General features: G+C 48.3%; 1 protein-coding gene across 1 annotated transcript in view; it reads left to right on the top strand.

Annotated features, from left to right (window-relative positions):
* The first annotated feature begins 809 nt into the window (after positions 1 to 809).
* LOC148442753 (FH2 domain-containing protein 1-like) overlaps positions 810 to 23,168 on the top strand; it is a 122,698-nt gene continuing 100,339 nt past the window's right edge. Inside the window, exons 1-5 of the mRNA XM_088463528.1 lie at positions 810 to 922; positions 12,173 to 12,728; positions 16,613 to 16,674; positions 16,781 to 16,883; positions 16,965 to 17,050. Of these exons, the coding sequence (XP_088319654.1) occupies positions 12,261 to 12,728; positions 16,613 to 16,674; positions 16,781 to 16,883; positions 16,965 to 17,050 (719 nt within the window). The 5' untranslated portion in view covers positions 810 to 922; positions 12,173 to 12,260. The remainder of the gene's footprint in view (positions 923 to 12,172; positions 12,729 to 16,612; positions 16,675 to 16,780; positions 16,884 to 16,964; positions 17,051 to 23,168) is intronic.

Genomic DNA, 23,168 nt, shown 5'->3' with positions numbered 1-23,168 from the left:
CGGGATCAGGAGTGTGGATCAGGATGGCCCGGATCAGGAGTGTAGATCAGGATGGCCCGAAGCCCCGGGATCAGGAGTGTAAGTCAGGATGACCCGGAGCCCTGAGATCAGGAGTGTGGATCAGGATGACCCGGGGCCCCGGGATCAGGAGTGTGGATCAGGATGGCCTGGAGCCTTGGGATCAGGAGTGTAGATCAGGATGGCCCGGAGCCCCTGGATCAGGAGTGTGGATCAGGATGGCCCGGAGCCCCGGGATCAGGAATGTGGATCAGGATGGCCCGGAGCCCCGGGATCAGGAGTGTAAGTCAGGATGATCCAGAGCCCCGGGATCAGGAGTGTGGATCAGGATGGCCCGAAGCCCCGGGATCAGGAGTGTAAGTCAGGATGACCCGGAGCCCTGAGATCAGGAGTGTGGATCAGGATGACCCGGGGCCCCGGGATCAGGAGTGTGGATCAGGATGGCCCGGATCAGGAGTGTAGATCAGGATGGCCCGAAGCCCCGGGATCAGGAGTGTAAGTCAGGATGACCCGGAGCCCTGAGATCAGGAGTGTGGATCAGGATGACCCGGGGCCCCGGGATCAGGAGTGTGGATCAGGATGGCCCGGATCAGGAGTGTAGATCAGGATGGCCTGGAGCCCCGGGATCAGGAGTGTGGATCAGGATGGCCCGGATCAGGAGTGTAGATCAGGATGGCCTGGAGCCCCGGGATCAGGAGTGTGGATCAGGATGGCCCGGAGCCCCGGGATCAGGAGTGTAGATCAGGATGGCCTGGAGCCCTGGGATCAGGAGTGTAGATCAGGATGGCCCGGAGCCCTGGAATCAGGAGATTACATCTGAAGCCTGGATCAGGGTTTCCTGTGGGTAGAAGCTTAGTAGGGAGTTGCTGTAGCTGGATAATGAGGCAATGCTCAGTTACTGAAGGTAAGTGCCTCTGAATGCCCCTCTACTTACTGATGTAGGTGTATATATATATATATATATATATATATATATATATATCTGGCAAGGGTCTATCATTTGCTGGAAGAGCCTAATGCTCACAGATTTGTCCCTGTAAATGTCCCTACTTTTCAGTATAGATCAACTGCTCTTTATATAACCTGTACATACAGCAATGTGTCACATGTATACTACCTGCACAGTCACATGTGAAAAGTACATACATGTTCCTGTATAGTAAGTCATGTTCCTCTCCCTGGATTACAGTACTGAGGGCCTCTCCATGCTAGTGGATGTCAGGCTGGTATGAGAAACTGGACCATGTTTTCTTAAACTCCTAACAAGGTGTATACATCCAATGATTAATCCAGCTGGGAGGAGAGCCAGAAATCATGCCCTGCCAGTGACTGCTGCAGGTGTCATGCATGTATGTTATGCCTCAATTTACTGATCTACAGCTAATGGAGACATGTCATCAGTATCACACATACATATATATACATTACATATAAATCTCCACAATAGGCCAGACACGAGGCAGATAGTGATCAATCCTATCTCATGTTCCCACATTACTACATATGTCTTTACGTGTTATAAACTCATTATATCATATCTGTGTCTGTCTGTCATAGAATATATTACGTCTCACTGTATGTTGAACAAACAGCATTTCAGTCAGGGGAGACTCCCCAGTGTCGGTGTATAGGTGTGTCGGTGTCTATGTGTATAGGTGTGTCTATGTGTATAGTTGTCTGTGTGTATAGTTGTGTTTGTGTCTGTGTATGTGTATAGTTGTGTGTGTATGTGTATAGGTGTGTCTATGTGTATAGTTGTGTCGGTGTGTATGTGTATAGTTGTGTGTCTATGTGTATAGGTGTGTCTATGTGTATAGGTGTGTCGGTGTGTATGTGTATAGGTGTGTATGTGTATAGGTGTGTCTATGTGTATAGTTGTCTGTGTGTATAGTTGTGTTTGTGTCTGTGTATGTGTATAGTTGTGTGTCTATGTGTATAGGTGTGTCTATGTGTATAGTTGTGTCGGTGTGTATAGTTGTGTGTCTATGTGTATAGGTGTGTGTATGTGTATAGGTGTGTCTATGTGTATAGGTGTGTATGTGTATAGGTGTGTCTATGTGTATAGTTGTCTGTGTGTATAGTTGTGTTTGTGTCTGTGTATGTGTATAGTTGTGTGTGTATGTGTATAGGTGTGTCTATGTGTATAGTTGTCTGTGTGTATAGTTGTTTGTGTATAGTTGTGTCTATGTGTATAGTTGTGTCTGTGTGTATGTGTATAGTTGTGTGTGTGTATGTGTATAGGTGTGTCTATGTGTATAGTTGTGTGTGTGTATGTGTATAGGTGTGTCTATGTGTATAGTTGTGTGTGTGTATGTGTATAGGTGTGTCTATGTGTATAGTTGTGTCTGTGTGTATGTGTATAGTTGTGTGTGTATGTGTATAGGTGTGTCTGTGTATAGTTGTGTGTATGTGTGTGTATAGTTGTCTATATGTGTGTTTGTGTATAGTTGTGTCTGTGTATAGTTGTGTGTATGTGTGTGTATAGTTGTCTATATGTGTGTGTGTATGTGTGTGTGTGTAGGTATGTGTACATACCCAGGTTCTGTGACTGATTTAAAACCAGGTGAAATGGAAACTTAGTCATCTAGCCACAGAACCGATGTAATATATATATATATTCATATTGAAGATTCATCTTGTGTCAGCATGTAGCCCACAACATGTCCTGACCACTGTACATGATCACAATACACATCTATTACACCGTATACACACATAGGACACTACACCCCCAACATGTCCTGACCGCTGTACATGATCATAATACACATCTATTACACTGTATACAGACATAGGACACTACATCCCCAACATGTCCTGACTGCTGTACATGACCATAATACATCTATTACACTGTATACAGACATAGGACACTACACCCCCAACATGTCCTGACTGCTGTACATGACCATAATACATCTATTACACTGTATACAGACATAGGACACTACACCCCCAACATGTCCTGACCGCTGTACATGATCATAATACACATCTATTACACTCTATACAGACATAGGACACTACACCCCCAACATGTCCTGACCGCTGTACATGATCATAATACACATCTATTACACCGTATACAGACATAGGACACTACACCCCCAACATGTCCTGACCGCTGTACATGACCATAATACACATCTATTACACTGTATACAGACATAGGACACTACACCCCCAACATGTCCTGACCGCTATACATGACCATAATACACATCTATTACACTGTATACAGACATAGGACACTACACCCCCAACATGTCCTGACCACTGTACATGATCATAATACATCTATTACACTGTATACAGACATAGGACACTACACCCCCAACATGTCCTGACCGCTGTACATGACCATAATACACATCTATTACACACTATACAGACATAGGACACTACACCCACAACATGTCCTGACCGCTGTACATGATCATACTACACATCTATTACACTGTATACAGACATAGGACACTACACCCCCAACATGTCCTGACCGCTGTACATGATCATAATACACATCTATTACACTGTATACAGACATAGGACACTACACCCCCAACATGTCCTGACCGCTGTACATGATCATAATACACATCTATTACACTGTATACAGACATAGGACACTACACCCCCAACATGTCCTGACCGCTGTACATGATCATAATACACATCTATTACACTGTATACAGACATAGGACACTACACCCCCAACATGTCCTGACCGCTGTACATGATCATAATACACATCTATTACACCGTATACAGACATAGGACACTACATCCCAACATGTCCTGACCGCTGTACATGACCATAATACATCTATTACACTGTATACAGACATAGGACACTACACCCCCAACATGTCCTGACCGCTGTACATGATCATACTACATCTATTACACTGTATACAGACATAGGACACTACATCCCCAACATGTCCTGACCGCTGTACATGACCATAATACACATCTATTACACTGTATACAGACATAGGACACTACACCCCCAACATGTCCTGACCGCTGTACATGATCATAATACACATCTATTACACTGTATACAGACATAGGACACTACACCCCCAACATGTCCTGACCGCTGTACATGATCATAATACACATCTATTACACTGTATACAGACATAGGACACTACACCCCCAACATGTCCTGATCACTGTACATGACCATAATACATCTATTACACTGTATACAGACATAGGACACTACACCCCAACATGTCCTGACCACTGTACATGATCATAATACATCTATTACACTGTATACAGACATAGGACACTACACCCCCAACATGTCCTGACCGCTGTACATGATCATAATACACATCTATTACACTGTATACAGACATAGGACACTACACCCCCAACATGTCCTGACCGCTGTACATGACCATAATACACATCTATTACACCGTATACAGACATAGGACACTACACCCCCAACATGTCCTGACCGCTGTACATGACCATAATACACATCTATTACACCGTATACAGACATAGGACACTACACCCCCAACATGTCCTGACCGCTGTACATGACCATATTACACATCTATTACACTGTATACAGACATAGGACACTACACCCCCAACATGTCCTGACCGCTATACATGACCATAATACATCTATTACACTGTATACAGACATAGGACACTACATCCCCAACATGTCCTGACCGCTGTACATGATCATAATACACATCTATTACACTGTATACAGACATAGGACACTACATCCCCAACATGACCTGACCACTGTACATGATCATAATACACATCTATTACACCGTATACAGACATAGGACACTACACCCACAACATGTCCTGACCGCTGTACATGACCATAATACACATCTATTACACCGTATACAGACATAGGACACTACAGCCCCCAACATGTCCTGACCACTGTACATGACCATACTACACATCTATTACACCGTATAAAGACATAGGACACTACATCCCCAACATGTCCTGACCACTGTACATGATCATAATACACATCTATTACACTGTATACAGACATAGGACACTACACCCCCAACATGACCTGACTGCTGTACATGATCATAATACACATCTATTACACTGTATACAGACATAGGACACTACACCCCCAACATGTCCTGACCACTGTACATGATCATACTACACATCTATTACACTGTATACAGACATAGGACACTACATCCCAACATGTCCTGACCGCTGTACATGATCATAATACACATCTATTACACTGTATACAGACATAGGACACTACATCCCCAACATGTCCTGACCACTGTACATGATCATAATACACATCTATTACACTGTATACAGACATAGGACACTACACCCCCAACATGTCCTGACCACTGTACATGACCATAATACACATCTATTACACCGTATACAGACATAGGACACTACACCCCCAACATGTCCTGACCACTGTACATGACCATAATACACATCTATTACACTGTATACAGACATAGGACACTACACCCCCAACATGTCCTGACCACTATCTATTACACTGTATACAGACATAGGACACTACACCCCCAACATGTCCTGACCGCTGTACATGATCATAATACACATCTATTACACTGTATATAGACATAGGACACTACACCCCCAACATGACCTGACCACTGTACATGACCATACTACACATCTATTACACCGTATACAGACATAGGACACTACACCCCCAACATGTCCTGACCGCTGTACATGATCATAATACACATCTATTACACTGTATACAGACATAGGACACTACACCCCCAACATGTCCTGACCACTGTACATGATCATAATACACATCTATTACACCGTATACAGACATAGGACACTACACCCCCAACATGTCCTGACCACTGTACATGACCATAATACACATCTATTACACACTGTATACAGACATAGGACACTACACCCCCAACATGTCCTGACCGCTGTACATGACCATAATACATCTATTACACTGTATACAGACATAGGACACTACACCCCCAACATGTCCTGACCGCTGTACATGATCATAATACACATCTATTACACTATATACAGACATAGGACACTACACCCCCAACATGTCCTGACCGCTGTACATGATCATAATACACATCTATTACACTGTATACAGACATAGGACACTACACCCCCAACATGTCCTGACCACTGTACATGATCATAGTACACATCTATTACACCGTATACAGACATAGGACACTACACCCCCAACATGTCCTGACCACTGTACATGATCATACTACATCTATTACACTGTATACAGACATAGGACACTACACCCCCAACATGTCCTGACCGCTGTACATGATCATAATACACATCTATTACACTGTATACAGACATAGGACACTACACCCCCAACATGTCCTGACCGCTGTACATGATCATAATACACATCTATTACACTATATACAGACATAGGACACTACACCCCCAACATCTCCTGACCGCTGTACATGACCATAATACACATCTATTACACTGTATACAGACATAGGACACTACACCCCCAACATGTCCTGACCGCTGTACATGACCATAATACACATCTATTACACTGTATACAGACATAGGACACTACACCCCCAACATGTCCTGACCGCTGTACATGACCATAATACACATCTATTACACTGTATACAGACATAGGACACTACACCCCCAACATGTCCTGACCGCTGTACATGATCATAGTACACATCTATTACACTGTATACAGACATAGGACACTACACTCCCAACATGTCCTGACCGCTGTACATGACCATAATACACATCTATTACACCGTATACAGACATAGGACACTACACCCCCAACATGTCCTGACCACTGTACATGATCATAATACACATCTATTACACTGTATACAGACATAGGACACTACACCCCCAACATGTCCTGACCGCTGTACATGATCATAATACACATCTATTACACCGAATACACTACACCCCCAACATGTCCTGACCACTGTACATGACCATAATACACATCTATTACACTGTATACAGACATAGGACACTACACCCCCAACATATCCTGACCGCTGTACATGACCATAATACACATCTATTGCATTGTATACAGACATAGGACACTACACCCCTAACATGACCTGACCGCTGTACATGACCATAATACACATCTATTACACTGTATACAGACATAGGACACTACACCCCCAACATGTCCTGACCACTGTACATGACCATAATACACATCTATTACACTGTATACAGACATAGGACACTACACCCCCAACATGTCCTGACCGCTGTACATGACCATAATACACATCTATTACACTGTATACAGACATAGGACACTACACCCCCAACATGTCCTGACCGCTGTACATGATCATAATACACATCTATTACACTGTATACAGACATAGGACACTACACCGCCAACATGTCCTGACCGCTGTACATGACCATAATACACATCTATTACACTGTATACAGACATAGGACACTACACCCCAACATGACCTGACCACTGTACATGATCATAATATACATCTATTACACTGTATACAGACATAGGACACTACACCCCCAACATGTCCTGACCGCTGTACATGATCATAATACACATCTATTACACTGTATACAGACATAGGACACTACACCCCCAACATGTCCTGACCACTATCTATTACACTGTATACAGACATAGGACACTACACCCCCAACATGTCCTGACCGCTGTACATGACCATAATACACATCTATTACACTATATACAGACATAGGACACTACACCCCCAACATATCCTGACCGCTGTACATGATCATAATACATCTATTACACTGTATACATACATAGGACACTACACCCCCAACATGTCCTGACCGCTGTACATGACCATAATACACATCTATTACACTGTATATATTACAGACATAGGACACTACACCCCCAACATATCCTGACCGCTGTACATGACCATAATACATCTATTACACTGTATACATACATAGGACACTACACCCCCAACATGTCCTGACCGCTGTACATGACCATAATACACATCTATTACACCGTATACAGACATAGGACACTACACCCCCAACATGTCCTGACCGCTGTACATGATCATACTACACATCTATTACACCGTATACAGACATAGGACACTACACCCCCAACATGTCCTGACCACTGTACATGATCATACTACACATCTATTACACCGTATACAGACATAGGACACTACACCCCCAACATGACCTGACCGCTGTACATGATCATAATACACATCTATTACACTGTATACAGACATAGGACACTACACCCCCAACATGTCCTGACCACTGTACATGATCATAATACACAACTATTACACTGTATACAGACATAGGACACTACACCCCCAACATGTCCTGACCGCTGTACATGACCATAATACACATCTATTACACCGTATACAGACATAGGACACTACACCCCCAACATGTCCTGACCACTGTACATGACCATAATACACATCTATTACACTGTATACAGACATAGGACACTACACCCCCAACATGTCCTGACCGCTGTACATGATCATAATACACATCTATTACACCGTATACAGACATAGGACACTACACCCCCGACATGTCCTGACCATTGTACATGACCATAATACACATCTATTACACGGTATACAGACATAGGACACTACACCCCCAACATGTCCTGACCGCTGTACATGACCATAATACACATCTATTACACTGTATACAGACATAGGACACTACACCCCCAACATGTCCTGACCACTATCTATTACACTGTATACAGACATAGGACACTACACCCCCGACATGCCCTGACCGCTGTACATGATCATACTACACATCTATTACACCGTATACAGACATAGGACACTACACCCCCAACATGTCCTGACCGCTGTACATGACCATAATACACATCTATTACACTGTATACAGACATAGGACACTACACCCCCAACATGTCCTGACCGCTGTATATTACCATAATACACATCTATTACACCGTATACAGACATAGGACACTACACCCCCGACATGTCCTGACCGCTGTACATGATCATACTACACATCTATTACACCGTATACAGACATAGGACACTACACCCCCAACATGTCCTGACCGCTGTACATGACCATAATACACATCTATTACACTGTATACAGACATAGGACACTACACCCCCAACATGTCCTGACCGCTGTACATGACCATAATACACATCTATTACACCATATACAGACATAGGACACTACACCCCCAACATGTCCTGACCACTGTACATGACCATAATACACATCTATTGCACTGTATACAGACATAGGACACTACACCCCCAACATGTCCTGACCGCTGTACATGACCATAATACACATCTATTGCACTGTATACAGACATAGGACACTACACCCCCAACATGTCCTGACCGCTGTACATGACCATAATACACATCTATTACACTGTATACAGACATAGGACACTACACCCCCAACATGTCCTGACCGCTGTACATGATCATAGTACACATCTATTACACTGTATACAGACATAGGACACTACACTCCCAACATGTCCTGACCGCTGTACATGATCATAGTACACATCTATTACACTGTATACAGACATAGGACACTACACCCCCAACATGTCCTGACCGCTGTACATGACCATAATACACATCTATTACACCGTATACAGACATAGGACACTACACCCCCAACATGTCCTGACCACTGTACATGAGCATAATACACATCTATTACACTGTATACAGACATAGGACACTACACCCCCAACATGTCCTGACCGCTGTACATGACCATAATACACATCTATTACACCATATACAGACATAGGACACTACACCCCCAACATTTCCTGACCGCTGTACATGACCATAATACACATCTATTACACCATATACAGACATAGGACACTACACCCCCAACATGTCCAGACCGCTGTACATGACCATAATACACATCTATTACACTGTATACAGACATAGGACACTACACCCCAACATGTCCTGACCGCTGTACATGACCATAATACACATCTATTACACTGTATACAGACATAGGACACTACACCCCCAACATGTCCTGACCGCTGTACATGACCATAATACACATCTATTACACTGTATACAGACATAGGACACTACACCCCCAACATGTCCGGACCGCTGTACATGACCATAATACATCTATTACACCGTATACAGACATAGGACACTACACCCCCGACATGTCCTGACCATTGTACATGACCATAATACACATCTATTACACGGTATACAGACATAGGACACTACACCCCCAACATGTCCTGACCGCTGTACATTACCATAATACACATCTATTACACCATATACAGACATAGGACACTATAGCCCCAACATTTCCTTGCTAATATAAATGATAAAAATGTAGACTAAGGGCCGTCTTCAATTAGATGCGAAAAGCCGAGATCCACGAAAAAGTATCGCAGTATTCCATGCCGTCCGCTTTTCACTTACGCGAAATCGCAATGCAATGAAATACTGTAGGCGAAAAGAATTAGCCTGTGAATAGGTGAAAAGAAGTGCAAAATTTTTGTTTGGGGGTGCAATGGTGGGGAACCACTCAGAATCCTTGGGATAGGCCCCCAAAGGATAACTGCGTAAAGGAAAACCCCAAAAAATAGAGAAACATCCCATAAAATTTTTTAGAGAAATTGGCAAAATAATGCAAAGTGTGGGTACAAACTTAAAAACTAGCAAAATAGACTTTTTGGGGGGCTGTATGTAGGGGTGAGGAGGTTTTTGGATTACGGGTGCTTGTATTGGGTGCAGTTTTTTTTTTTTTTTTTTTAAACTTTACTTTAGTGACTGTAAAACCGTGCTAGCGCCCATTCTCATGTACCCCAAATGTGACAGGAGTACTGCTTAATGCTATTCTTCACCACTTATGCAAAGACGCTTATTAGATGATATTGACCCACCTTATGTACCCCAAATAGCTTTATTAGGGCAAATTGGGGGCATGTGCATTGAACCCCAATGATAGTGCTTCTTTTAGGGGGTGTCAGGCTGCTTTTCCTCATTCTGACAGCGCTTTTTGCCTGTTTTGCATTCGCCGGGTTGCGTTATCACATCTTTTGGAACTGAGGGCCTGATTTAGAGCTGAACGCTATGACCAGAGCGCTCGCTCTGAATCAGGGCCCACCTCCATGAAAATGGAGCGGCCTCCTGGCCGCTCGCATAGCTGTGGGTGACCACCCACAGCAAATGCGAGCTGCCAAAAAGATGGTCGCGACGGCCTTGACCATCGCGACCATCGGACTTGCGACGGAGACCCTGCGGTAGAGTCTCGGTGCCCGCAAGCCCTGGAGTGATTTTGATATCAGAGCCAAAATCACTCCCACTGACATCACTAGTGATGTCAGCGGGGCCGGCTTCAGACGGTAGGCGTTCCCATGGGAACGCCTCCGTCAGGCAGGCACGCCCACCAAAGGGGCGTGCTGTCAATCAACATCGACAGCACGCCCCCTTTGGTGCGAGACCTGGAGCGATGGAAAGCCTGTCGCTCCCCGGGTCTCGCGCATGCGCACGACGGAGCTACCTCCGCAGTGGGGAACATGCGCAGTGGGGAACATCGACCCACTTGCGAGCGAACTGCCGCTCGCGAGCGGGTCTGAATGACCCCCTGAATACGGCGAATCGCATGGACGCGCGTGATAAGTTTCTGTGGCTAAAATACACAATGTAGGTGAAAAGTCCGGCATGCGAAGAAGTATACGGCCCTTTATTGTTTAGTATGTGTTTAAGTGGATCTCTTACAGAGGGTGATAACCCTAAAGGACCTATAACGTGTAATGGCCGGCTCGGGATGCACGGGGGCCTGAGAGAGGGCTGAGCTTGGATTCCCCAGATGACCCCGTTACTGTTATTGAGATGATTCTGATACTGACTGTCACCTTATTATAGTCCTGATAAATGTGCTGTGCCTCGCACCTCAGGGGGTTATTGTGTGGGGAGCTGTGTGGGGAGTACTTTATGTAGAGAATGTTGTAGTGACAATTGTTACTCTTCTTTCATAGACTGAACTCCTATCACCAAGAAGATGCCCTGATTCATAAAGTCACAACCTACCTTCACTTCTCTACTCTCTAATTTGCCATAGGGCAAATGGATGATACAGGTGCTGTTTCCATGGTAACCTTGAAGAACACCCCTTCCCCTTCCATACCCCCTTGTCCCCCACCGCTTCCTTCAGTAAGCCATTCCTTGCAACCACCATCATCGATGTCAACTGGGTCATGCCTGCCTCCTCCGCCTCCTCCACTAGGAACATTCTCACTGCCGCCTCCACCTCCCCCACCCTCTAATGCAGTCTCTTTTCCCACTGCTCCACCTGCACCATTACGGTCCGGAGATCAACGCAGACCCAAACTGCGCAACTTCAACTGGGATGCGTTACCTGCTGAACGAGTGCTGGGGGGACGTAATCTGTGGACTTGTGGCCCTCAGGGGACCAGTCTGCACATAGATGTTGCACACATGGAGGAACTCTTTGGACAAAAAGAGGAAACCCGTAAGCCAAGAGGACCACGGAGTTTCCGAGCTCGTCCTATTCGAGGTGTAAATGATCATGAGGTGAGAAAGAAAGTAATATAAAGTTTAACCAGTGTAGCAATTTAACCAATGGGTTCTCTATTTTTAATTTCCCCTATATAGTGGGGAAGTAATTTCCCTGTAAACTAGATTTGCTGTTTCATGGTGCAGACAATGGTGTAGTATTATTATACTGTAAGAGGCCTGTACTAGGATATATCACAATAACCAAACCTTGCACAACATATTGGCTTGGGAGCACAGTGGTGACTCTAATGAACTGTATAAGCTCATGTATGTTGGTTTTTCCATTACAGAAGACTTGTCAGGTGCCCAGTCTCAATAACTGACACTCCCTAGGTAGTCAGCCACCATTAATGACCACTCATGTACCTAACTTACTTTCATTAATGACCACTCATTAGGCAGCCAGTCACCATTACTAACCAGTCATCAGGCAGCCAGTCTCCATTACTGACCAGTCACCAGGCAGCCAGTCTCCATTACTGACCAGTCACCAGGCAGCCAGTCTCCATTACTGACCAGTCACCAGGCAGCCAGTCTCCATTACTGACCAGTCACCAGGCAGCCAGTCTCCATTACTGACCAGTCACCAGGCAGCCAGTCTCCATTACTGACCAGTCACCAGGCAGCCAGTCTCCGTAACTGACCAGTCACCAGGCAGCCAGTCTCTGTAACTGACCAGTCACCAGGCAGCCAGTCACCGTAACTGACCAGTCACCAGGCAGCCAGTCACCGTTACTGACCAGTCACCAGGCAGCCAGTCACCGTTACTGACCAGTCACCAGGCAGCCAGTCACCGTTACTGACCAGTCACCAGGCAGCCAGTCACCGTTACTGACCAGTCACCAGGCAGCCAGTCACCGTTACTGACCAGTCACCAGGCAGCCAGTCACCGTTACTGACCAGACACCAGGCAGCCAGTCTCCGTTACTGACCAGTCACCAGGCAGCCAGTCTCCATTACTGACCAGTCACCAGGCAGCCAGTCTCCGTTACTGACCAGTCACCAGGCAGCCAGTCTCCATTACTGACCACTCACCAGGCAGCCAGTCTCCGTAACTGACCAGTCACCAGGCAGCCAGTCTCCGTAACTGACCAGTCACCAGGCAGCCAGTCTCCGTAACTGACCAGTCACCAGGCAGCCAGTCTCCGTAACTGACCAGTCACCAGGCAGCCAGTCTCCGTAACTGACCAGTCACCAGGCAGCCAGTCTCCGTAACTGACCAGTCACCAGGCAGCCAGTCTCCGTAACTGACCAGTCACCAGGCAGCCAGTCTCCGTAACTGACCAGTCACCAGGCAGCCAGTCACCGTTACTGACCAGTCACCAGGCAGCCAGTCACCGTTACTGACCAGTCACCAGGCAGCCAGTCTCTGTTACTGACCAGTCACCAGGCAGCCAGTCTCCGTTACTGTCCAGTCACCAGGCAGCCAGTCTCCGTTACTGGCCTGTCACCGTTACTGACCAGTCACCAGGCAGCCAGTCACCGTTACTGACCAGTCACCAGGCAGCCAGTCTCCGTTACTGACCAGTCACCAGGCAGCCAGTCTCCGTTACTGACCAGTCACCAGGCAGCCAGTCTCCGTTACTGACCAGTCACCAGGCAGCCAGTCACCGTTACTCACCAGTCACCAGGCAGCCAGTCACCGTTACTGACCAGTCACCAGGCAGCCAGTCACCGTTACTGACCAGTCACCAGGCAGCCAGTCACCGTTACTGACCAGTCACCAGGCAGCCAGTCACCGTTACTGACCAGTCACCAGGCAGCCAGTCACCGTTACTGACCAGTCACCAGGCAGCCAGTCACCGTTACTGACCAGTCACCAGGCAGCCAGTCACCGTTACTGACCAGCCACCAGGCAGCCAGTCACCGTTACTGACCAGCCACCAGGCAGCCAGTCACCGTTACTGACCAGTCACCAGGCAGCCAGTCTCCGTTACTGGCCAGTTACCGTTACTGACCAGTCACCAGGCAGCCAGTCACCGTTACTGACCAGTCACCAGGCAGCCAGTCACCGTTACTGACCAGTCACCAGGCAGCCAGTCACCGTTACTGACCAGTCACCAGGCAGCCAGTCACCGTTACTGACCAGTCACCAGGCAGCCAGTCACCGTTACTGACCAGTCACCAGGCAGCCAGTCACCGTTACTGACCAGTCACCAGGCAGCCAGTCTCCGTAACTGACCAGTCACCAGGCAGCCAGTCACCGTTACTGACCAGTCACCAGGCAGCCAGTCACCGTTACTGACCAGTCACCAGGCAGCCAGTCTCCGTTACTGACCATTCACCAGGCAGCCAGTCACCGTTACTGACCAGTCACCAGGCAGCCAGTCACCGTTACTGACCAGTCACCAGGCAGCCAGTCACCGTTACTGACCAGTCACCAGGCAGCCAGTCACCGTTACTGACCAGTCACCAGGCAGCCAGTCACCGTTACTGACCAGTCACCAGGCAGCCAGTCACCGTTACTGACCAGTCACCAGGCAGCCAGTCTCCGTTACTGACCAGTCACCAGGCAGCCAGTCTCCGTTACTGACCAGTCACCAGGCAGCCAGTCTCCGTTACTGACCAGTCACCAGGCAGCCAGTCACCGTTACTCACCAGTCACCAGGCAGCCAGTCACCGTTACTGACCAGTCACCAGGCAGCCAGTCACCGTTACTGACCAGTCACCAGGCAGCCAGTCACCGTTACTGACCAGTCACCAGGCAGCCAGTCACCGTTACTGACCAGTCACCAGGCAGCCAGTCACCGTTACTGACCAGTCACCAGGCAGCCAGTCACCGTTACTGACCAGTCACCAGGCAGCCAGTCACCGTTACTGACCAGCCACCAGGCAGCCAGTCACCGTTACTGACCAGCCACCAGGCAGCCAGTCACCGTTACTGACCAGTCACCAGGCAGCCAGTCTCCGTTACTGGCCAGTTACCGTTACTGACCAGTCACCAGGCAGCCAGTCACCGTTACTGACCAGTCACCAGGCAGCCAGTCACCGTTACTGACCAGTCACCAGGCAGCCAGTCACCGTTACTGACCAGTCACCAGGCAGCCAGTCACCGTTACTGACCAGTCACCAGGCAGCCAGTCACCGTTACTGACCAGTCACCAGGCAGCCAGTCACCGTTACTGACCAGTCACCAGGCAGCCAGTCTCCGTAACTGACCAGTCACCAGGCAGCCAGTCACCGTTACTGACCAGTCACCAGGCAGCCAGTCACCGTTACTGACCAGTCACCAGGCAGCCAGTCACCGTTACTGACCAGTCACCAGGCAGCCAGTCACCGTTACTGACCAGTCACCAGGCAGCCAGTCACCGTTACTGACCAGTCACCAGGCAGCCAGTCACCGTTACTGACCAGTCACCAGGCAGCCAGTCACCGTTACTGACCAGTCACCAGGCAGCCAGTCACCGTTACTGACCAGTCACCAGGCAGCCAGTCACCGTTACTGACCAGTCACCAGGCAGCCAGTCACCGTTACTGACCAGTCACCAGGCAGCCAGTCACCGTTACTGACCAGTCACCAGGCAGCCAGTCACAATTACTGACCACCCAACTGTCCACTGCTGACAACTTGCTGTGCCTTTAGTCTCCATTGCTGTCCACTCACGATGTGACTAGTCTCCAATAGCAGCATCCAGGGTACTGTTACTTTAGGGATGCGTAACATGTAAAGGAATGTTGTGGCCATGACCTCTTTTATATCAGGAATATATAATCGTATTCATACAGATTAGTGATGCTAATGTCATGAGTGGGAATAAATTATTATTTGCTGCTTTATAATTTTTATTTATTGTGAAGAAATCGTATTTACTACCCTTAAGCTGGTGGTTTTGTACAATGTGTCAGCTCTGTAGGGGAGGAAACATTGCTAATCTCACTGACTGTATTTGTCTGCATAGGTGGCGCTGTTGGACTCTAAGAAGAGTATGAACCTGGGCATTTTCCTGAAACAGTTTAAGAGGTGAGTCTGCTGTGGCACTGACCTAAACCTCATCGCCTCCAGCAATCCTGGGCTTTCTTCTACAGTCTTATAGCACAAAGTAAATTTCTTTCTCTAATCTCCATAGACCGGTACAAGTGATGGTTGAAGATATAAGACGAGGGGTAGGATCAAACTTTGGGGCTGAGAAGCTGGGGGAGTTACAGCGGTTGCTGCCTGAGAAAGATGAGGTAATGAATAGCAGCGGTATTATGAGAGGTGGGGATCGGTGTATAAAGTGACACTGAGAAGCTCTCTCTTATCCCAACAAGGTGAAGAGGCTCAGAGCATTTAAAGGAGATCGGAGTCAATTGTCTGATCCAGAGCTGTTTATGGTGATGCTGGTGGAGCTTCCAAGGTGAGAACCCATCCTGCATTGCAGCACAACCCAAGTATGTGCATCATCTATACAGACACAGCAAACTGGTAACGTTGATCTGTGGTAATTGGAATAAAGGTGCAATAGCAGCTGCTCCATCCCATTAGCCAACTATTGTACTATGGTACATACCTGTAAGATGATATTTATATAGGACATAATGTGAGTTATGGTTTTCTTTTGATACTAGTTTTTATTAATCAGAGGATAGGTATTGGATGGCTTTTTGTTGCCATTGGAAGGTTTGTCATTAGTATGTTCATTCCACTCAGTAGAGGAGTTTTGGTGTAGTTCATTAGAATGTATATATCTGAGGACATCTTGTGACCAGGATCCCCAATTAACTTAACAGCAATTTGTAAATGTACAGTCATTGTCTAAGGCTTACATATTGATTTAATGAGAGATGCGAAGCTGGCACCAGCACAGCAGGTATAAACAGTCTAGCAGAAGGTGCCTTCAGACTGCAGACAGAGATCAAAGACAAAACCATATCTTATCTGTTTTCTATATATAATTAATATTTCTAGAACAGCTAGGGGCTTCCAAAATCATAGACAAATATCTGAAGTCTATACCCAGATTATGTGCGATTTAGAAATCACTAGGACTTTGGGTTTCAGAGAAATTGAGTATCTAACCGATACCACATCACACTGCAGTCATGTTACTAACTTAAATAATGGTGATTACTGTGTACTTTATTTGATGTCGTTATTATACAGGGGAAGTTGTGCACAATTCTTTGTACTATAAAAGTTACGCGGGCAGTTCTGGGATGGTTCCAGTTGTCATTAACTTGTCAGTCATCAGAGACCTGAGTGACTTTATCCATGGGGTGGGGTAATCGGCTGATAAAAGATTGGGCACTCTTTGCTCTGGGTTTAGACCGGAGGATCAATTCCCCCTGGCCAGATTAGCTGGGTGTTATTTTGTATCATTTCTCCTTTTTAGTTGAAATTGCAAAACGTCTATGTAACTTTTAACCTTTTTTTCTTTATAACATATCTATACATTGTACTTCCCTTTGTAAATAGTGTTCCTTTATTACTATTTCATATATGCTCCAGAACCCAGTCTATGAAGAACCTATTAGATCGCTAAGGTTATACTATAACTATTATTTATTGCTAGAAGCAGGGGGAGACTAACTGCATGGTAGTTGTGGTGCCGAGCCTGCGCAGTTGTGATTAGTGTTTTGGAACCTGTGGCCCCTTTGTGTATTTACCACGGCTGGTGGCAGGTAAGAGAGATTTCTGGTACTATGGGCAGATATAATATTCTGCTCTGCCCTCACTATCTGCGCGATCACAGTCCTGACACCTTGGGTTGGGGGGAAATGAGTGGTCTGATTGTGCCCTCACCATCCACCCTCAGCCGACTGATGGCGCCCTCTCTTTCTGCCCCCAGCCAACCATTAAGCCCAAGGAGGGAGCCGCTGCCAGGGATCTCTCAATCCCAGAGACCACCCATCTGACCCTCCGTGGGGTTGAAGGTGTCTCGCTGTGTGCCAGCCCGAGCCAAGTTCTGACCGGAGCGAACAACATTCCTGGGCCTATCCCCGAATTTTCCCGGGAATGCTGGTACTTGCCAAGTGATGAGGATCTGTGTGTCAACACTCTCATTACTCCCAAGCACATTGTAACTACTCAAGACCAGTCTGAATCCATCCATCTGCAAGGCTACGGGGGACCACAATACAGGCAAGAGGGGTGGGCCCGCGAAACCCATTGCTCTACTGCACCTTGCCCCCCCGGGACTCCCGTAGGACACAAGTGGAACCTGGACCAGGAAAAAGGGGACCCCACTCTGACTGAGCCCATCAGCCAGGCTACGGGGGACCACAACACAGGCAAGAGGGGTGGGCCCGCGAAACCCATCCCTCTACCGCACCATGCCCCCAGGCACTCCCAGCATTTTGAAACATCTCATCCTTCCACGTCTCTTCCCCCCCATCTCTGAGGCGGGGAGGACATGAGTGGAACCTGGACCAACCAGAAGGTGACCACTCTCTGACTGCACCCGTCAGCCAGGCACCGAGATACTGGCAAGAGGGGTGGGTCCGGGAAACTCTTCCCTCTATCGCACCGTGCCCCTGGTACTCCCAGTGTTTCCACACATCTTGACCTTCCATGCCATCTCCGGGACGGGAAAGTCACAAGTGGAACCTGGACCAGCGAAAAGGGGACCCCACTCTGACTGAGCCCATCAGCCAGGCTCTGGGAGACCACAACACAGGCAAGAAGGGTGGGTCCGCAAAATCCATCCCTCTACCGCACCGTGCCCCCCGGTACTCCCAGCACTTCGAAACGTCTTGTCCATCCGCGTCTCCCCCCCTATCTCTGGGGCAGGGAGGACATGAGTGGAACCTGGACCAGCCAGAAGGGGACCACTCTCTGACTGTGCCCATCAGCCAGGCTCCAGGAACCACGACACAGGCAAGAAGGATGGGCTGGGGAATCCCATCTATCTACTGTACCGTGCCCCCCTGGCACTCCACATGTCTCGCCCTTGCACGTCTCTCCCCCCCCCATCTCCAGGGCGGGGAGATCATGGGAAGTACCTGGATCAGCTCAGAGTGGAACACTCCTGTCTCAGACATCTTGCCCACTATGGGGCAGCATCAGGGCAGCCTGGACCAGAGGCCAGCACAGCACAGTGGCCTCCATCCCCAGGCCATCCTGACACCAAACCCAAAGACCTCCATCTACAAGGAGCACCCAGGAGAGACAGGGGCAAACCTACCAGGGAACTTGGGAGCTCCACCAGGGTCTTGGGATGGACACCTCATATGCAAATCTGATGCTCCCCAAGAACCACTAGCGGCATGAGGCCCCTGACATGCAGAGCAAACCATGCCATCTGGATTCATACTGGGCCAGCCTAGCTTTGTCCCAGGGAAGGGTGAAGCTTAACACTGATGTGCTTGGAGACCAGACACCATCACATACAGAGTTCTCGGATGCGCAGTGGGCTGGAGGAGAGTCACATCACCCATTATTGACCAGGACCCCCAGGTCCTAGCCAAGTGACCGACCCTCCCAGCCGGGGTGCGGGATGCCACATCTATTAGAGTACCACCCTTTTCAATTGCCTCCTATCATTCCATCCGAGGATTTCCCCAGGACATCACTGTGTCACTGCTGCATGCCACCTTTTGCAGGCGCCGGGAGATTTTACTTGGGCTCTTGGAAGTGTGCCCCTGCCAAAGGGGTCCAACTCCATCCTCATCGGGACTTTCAGGGATGCAGTTCCCAGTTCAGCCACTGGGGCGCTGTCCTCCAGGACTGGTCGGGGCTTTGTCATGCAGGTCTGCCCGCACAGGGCACTGGGAGCAAGGGATGCCCACCGGGGATTTCAGGCCTAACGCTCCTTGGCTCTGCCCCCTGTGCAGGGGCCTGGGGACCCTGCCAAGTTCTCAATTTCTATCACCCTGCACCTCACCTACTATCATTCTGGCTGAGGAATTTCCCAGATGTCACGGCATCGCTGCTGCTTGCCACCTTTTGTGGGGAGCCGGGCGATTTTACCTGGGCTCCTGGAAGTGTGCCCCTGCCAAAGGGGTCCAAATCCATCCTCATCGGGGCTTCCAGGGATGCAGTTCCCAGTTAGGCCACCGGGGGCACTGTTCCAGGGTGGAGAAGGTAAGGCTGCACATGGCGCACTGAAGCACTTGAGCCCCCCTTCAAAATGACACCTCAACCGAATCTCTAGGCCTCGCCGTTGCTGAAAAATAGCCATTCAAAGTCCAGGGGCTTAGCCACATTTTCATACCGATGTGGGCTCCATCAAGGCTGGGGAAATATGCTCTCAAACTAGTACCCTTCTCTGGAATTTAATTTGGGCATAATTCTTTTGACCGTCTCCCTTGTCTCTTCACTGTCTCCCGTCTCTATAAATTTCCTGAAGGAATTCCTGCGAGGGTCACGGCATTGCTGCTTCGCGACCGCCTTTAGGGACACCTGTGCAGACTTTACCCAGGGTCCTGGAACTGATTTCAGACTGGAGGGGAGAAGTTCGGCCTCATCGTCACTTCCATTGGTGCAGTTCCATGGGGAATTAGCTGCATCTTGGGGCCAGGATCGGGCTCCATAGAGGTGGGCATAGAGCTGTGGGCATGGGGTACCAGGGGCCACACACCGGATTCTCAGTCTCCCCCTACAGGCTGGAATTGGTACTGCAGCTAAGAATTATTATTTTTTTTTTAAATTCCCCTGTTGTTGCGGCGCCCCCCCGTGGCCAACTGGTGGCACTGCAGCAAATAAAAAAATTTTCAAAGAAATTCCCCTGGCATCTCTGCGAGCTCCATCACCGCTGCCACATGCGGGGTGCAGCAGGCCACTCTTGCTACTCCCACCCGCTGCAGCACCACCCTGTGTCCAACTAGTGGCACTGCTGCAAATGAGGATTTAAAAAAAAAAAAATGCCCTGGCATCTCTGCGGGCTCCTTTGCTGCTGACACATGCGGGATGTAGCATGCCACAAGGGGAACCAGGAAGACTGGGGGTGAAAGGGGGGGATGCCCACCAGGATGCCTGGAAAGGGACTCCGGCTGCAGGTTGTCCCTCTCTCCCCCAGGGATGGGAAAATCTGAATATTAATCTCCCCCCGGGGACTCCGCCCGGCCTTCCTGCTGAATGAACCACCACTTCTCCCCGCTGCCAGGGTTAGCTGGGCACCGCTCTGCGTGCCAGCCACAGGGACCGCTGCCAAGTTCTCCGGGACCGGCCAGTTCCCCGTGACCGGCCAGCGGGACGTAGGACTGCCCAGTTTTTGGTTCGTGACTGGGAGGGTAATCGGGTCTGGAAAGCACCCTCCTGGATGCCAGCTACCATGGAAGTATATGTCGGAGCTCACACACCCACACCCAACATCGCTTGCACACAGACACCCATATCTGTCTTGGAATTGTGATTCCCGGGGACATGCCCAATTTTTATGCTGGAACATGGGGGCATGCCTCCTATTTCACCTGCCAGGGTCCGATTTGTGGGGACCTTATTTTAGGTCCCCACCATGCTATGTCCCACCAGTGTTGCTGTGTTGTCTGACCTGAGTCCCCAGAAATGGATATATATACGAGAGCACACACAGACTGACACACACACACAGACTGACACACACACACACACAGACTGACACACACACACACACAGACTGACACACACACACACACAGACTGACACACACACACAGACTGACACACACACACAGACTGACACACACACACAGACTGACACACACACACACACTGACACACACAGACTGACACACACACACACAGACTGACACACACACACACACACACTGACACACACACACTGACACACACACACACAGACTGACACACACACACACACACACAGACTGACACACACACACAGACTGACACACACACAGACTGACACACACAGACACACACAGACACACACACAGACTGAAACACACACACACAGACTGAAACACACACACACAGGCTGACACACACACACACAGGCTGACACACACACACACAGGCTGACACACACACAGACTGACAAACACACACAGACTGACAAACACACACAGACTGACACACACACATACACACACAGACTGACTGACACACACACTGACTGACACACACACACACACACACACACACACACAGACTGACACACACACACAGACTGACTGACACACACACACAGACTGACTGACACACACACACAGACTGACACACACACACACTGACACACACACACACACACACTGACACACACACACAGACTGACACACACACACACACACAGACTGACACACACACACACACACACACACACAGACTGACACACACAGACTGACACACACACAGACTGGCACACACACACACAGACTGGCACACACACACACAGACTGGCACACACACACAGACTGGCACACACACACACAGACTGACACACACACACACAGACTGACACACACACAGACTGACACACACTGACTGACACAAACTGACACACACACACAGACTGACACACACAGACTGACACACACAGACTGACACACACACACACTGGCACACACACACACAGACTGGCACACACACACACAGACT

This window comes from Taudactylus pleione, unplaced genomic scaffold, assembly GCF_031769625.1.
Source record: "Taudactylus pleione unplaced genomic scaffold, aTauple2 ptg001394l, whole genome shotgun sequence".
In the NCBI taxonomy this organism is placed as follows: Eukaryota; Metazoa; Chordata; class Amphibia; order Anura; family Myobatrachidae; genus Taudactylus; species Taudactylus pleione.
The sequence above is the reverse complement of the archived record's forward strand: the minus strand, read 5'-3'. Positions and strand labels throughout refer to the sequence as shown.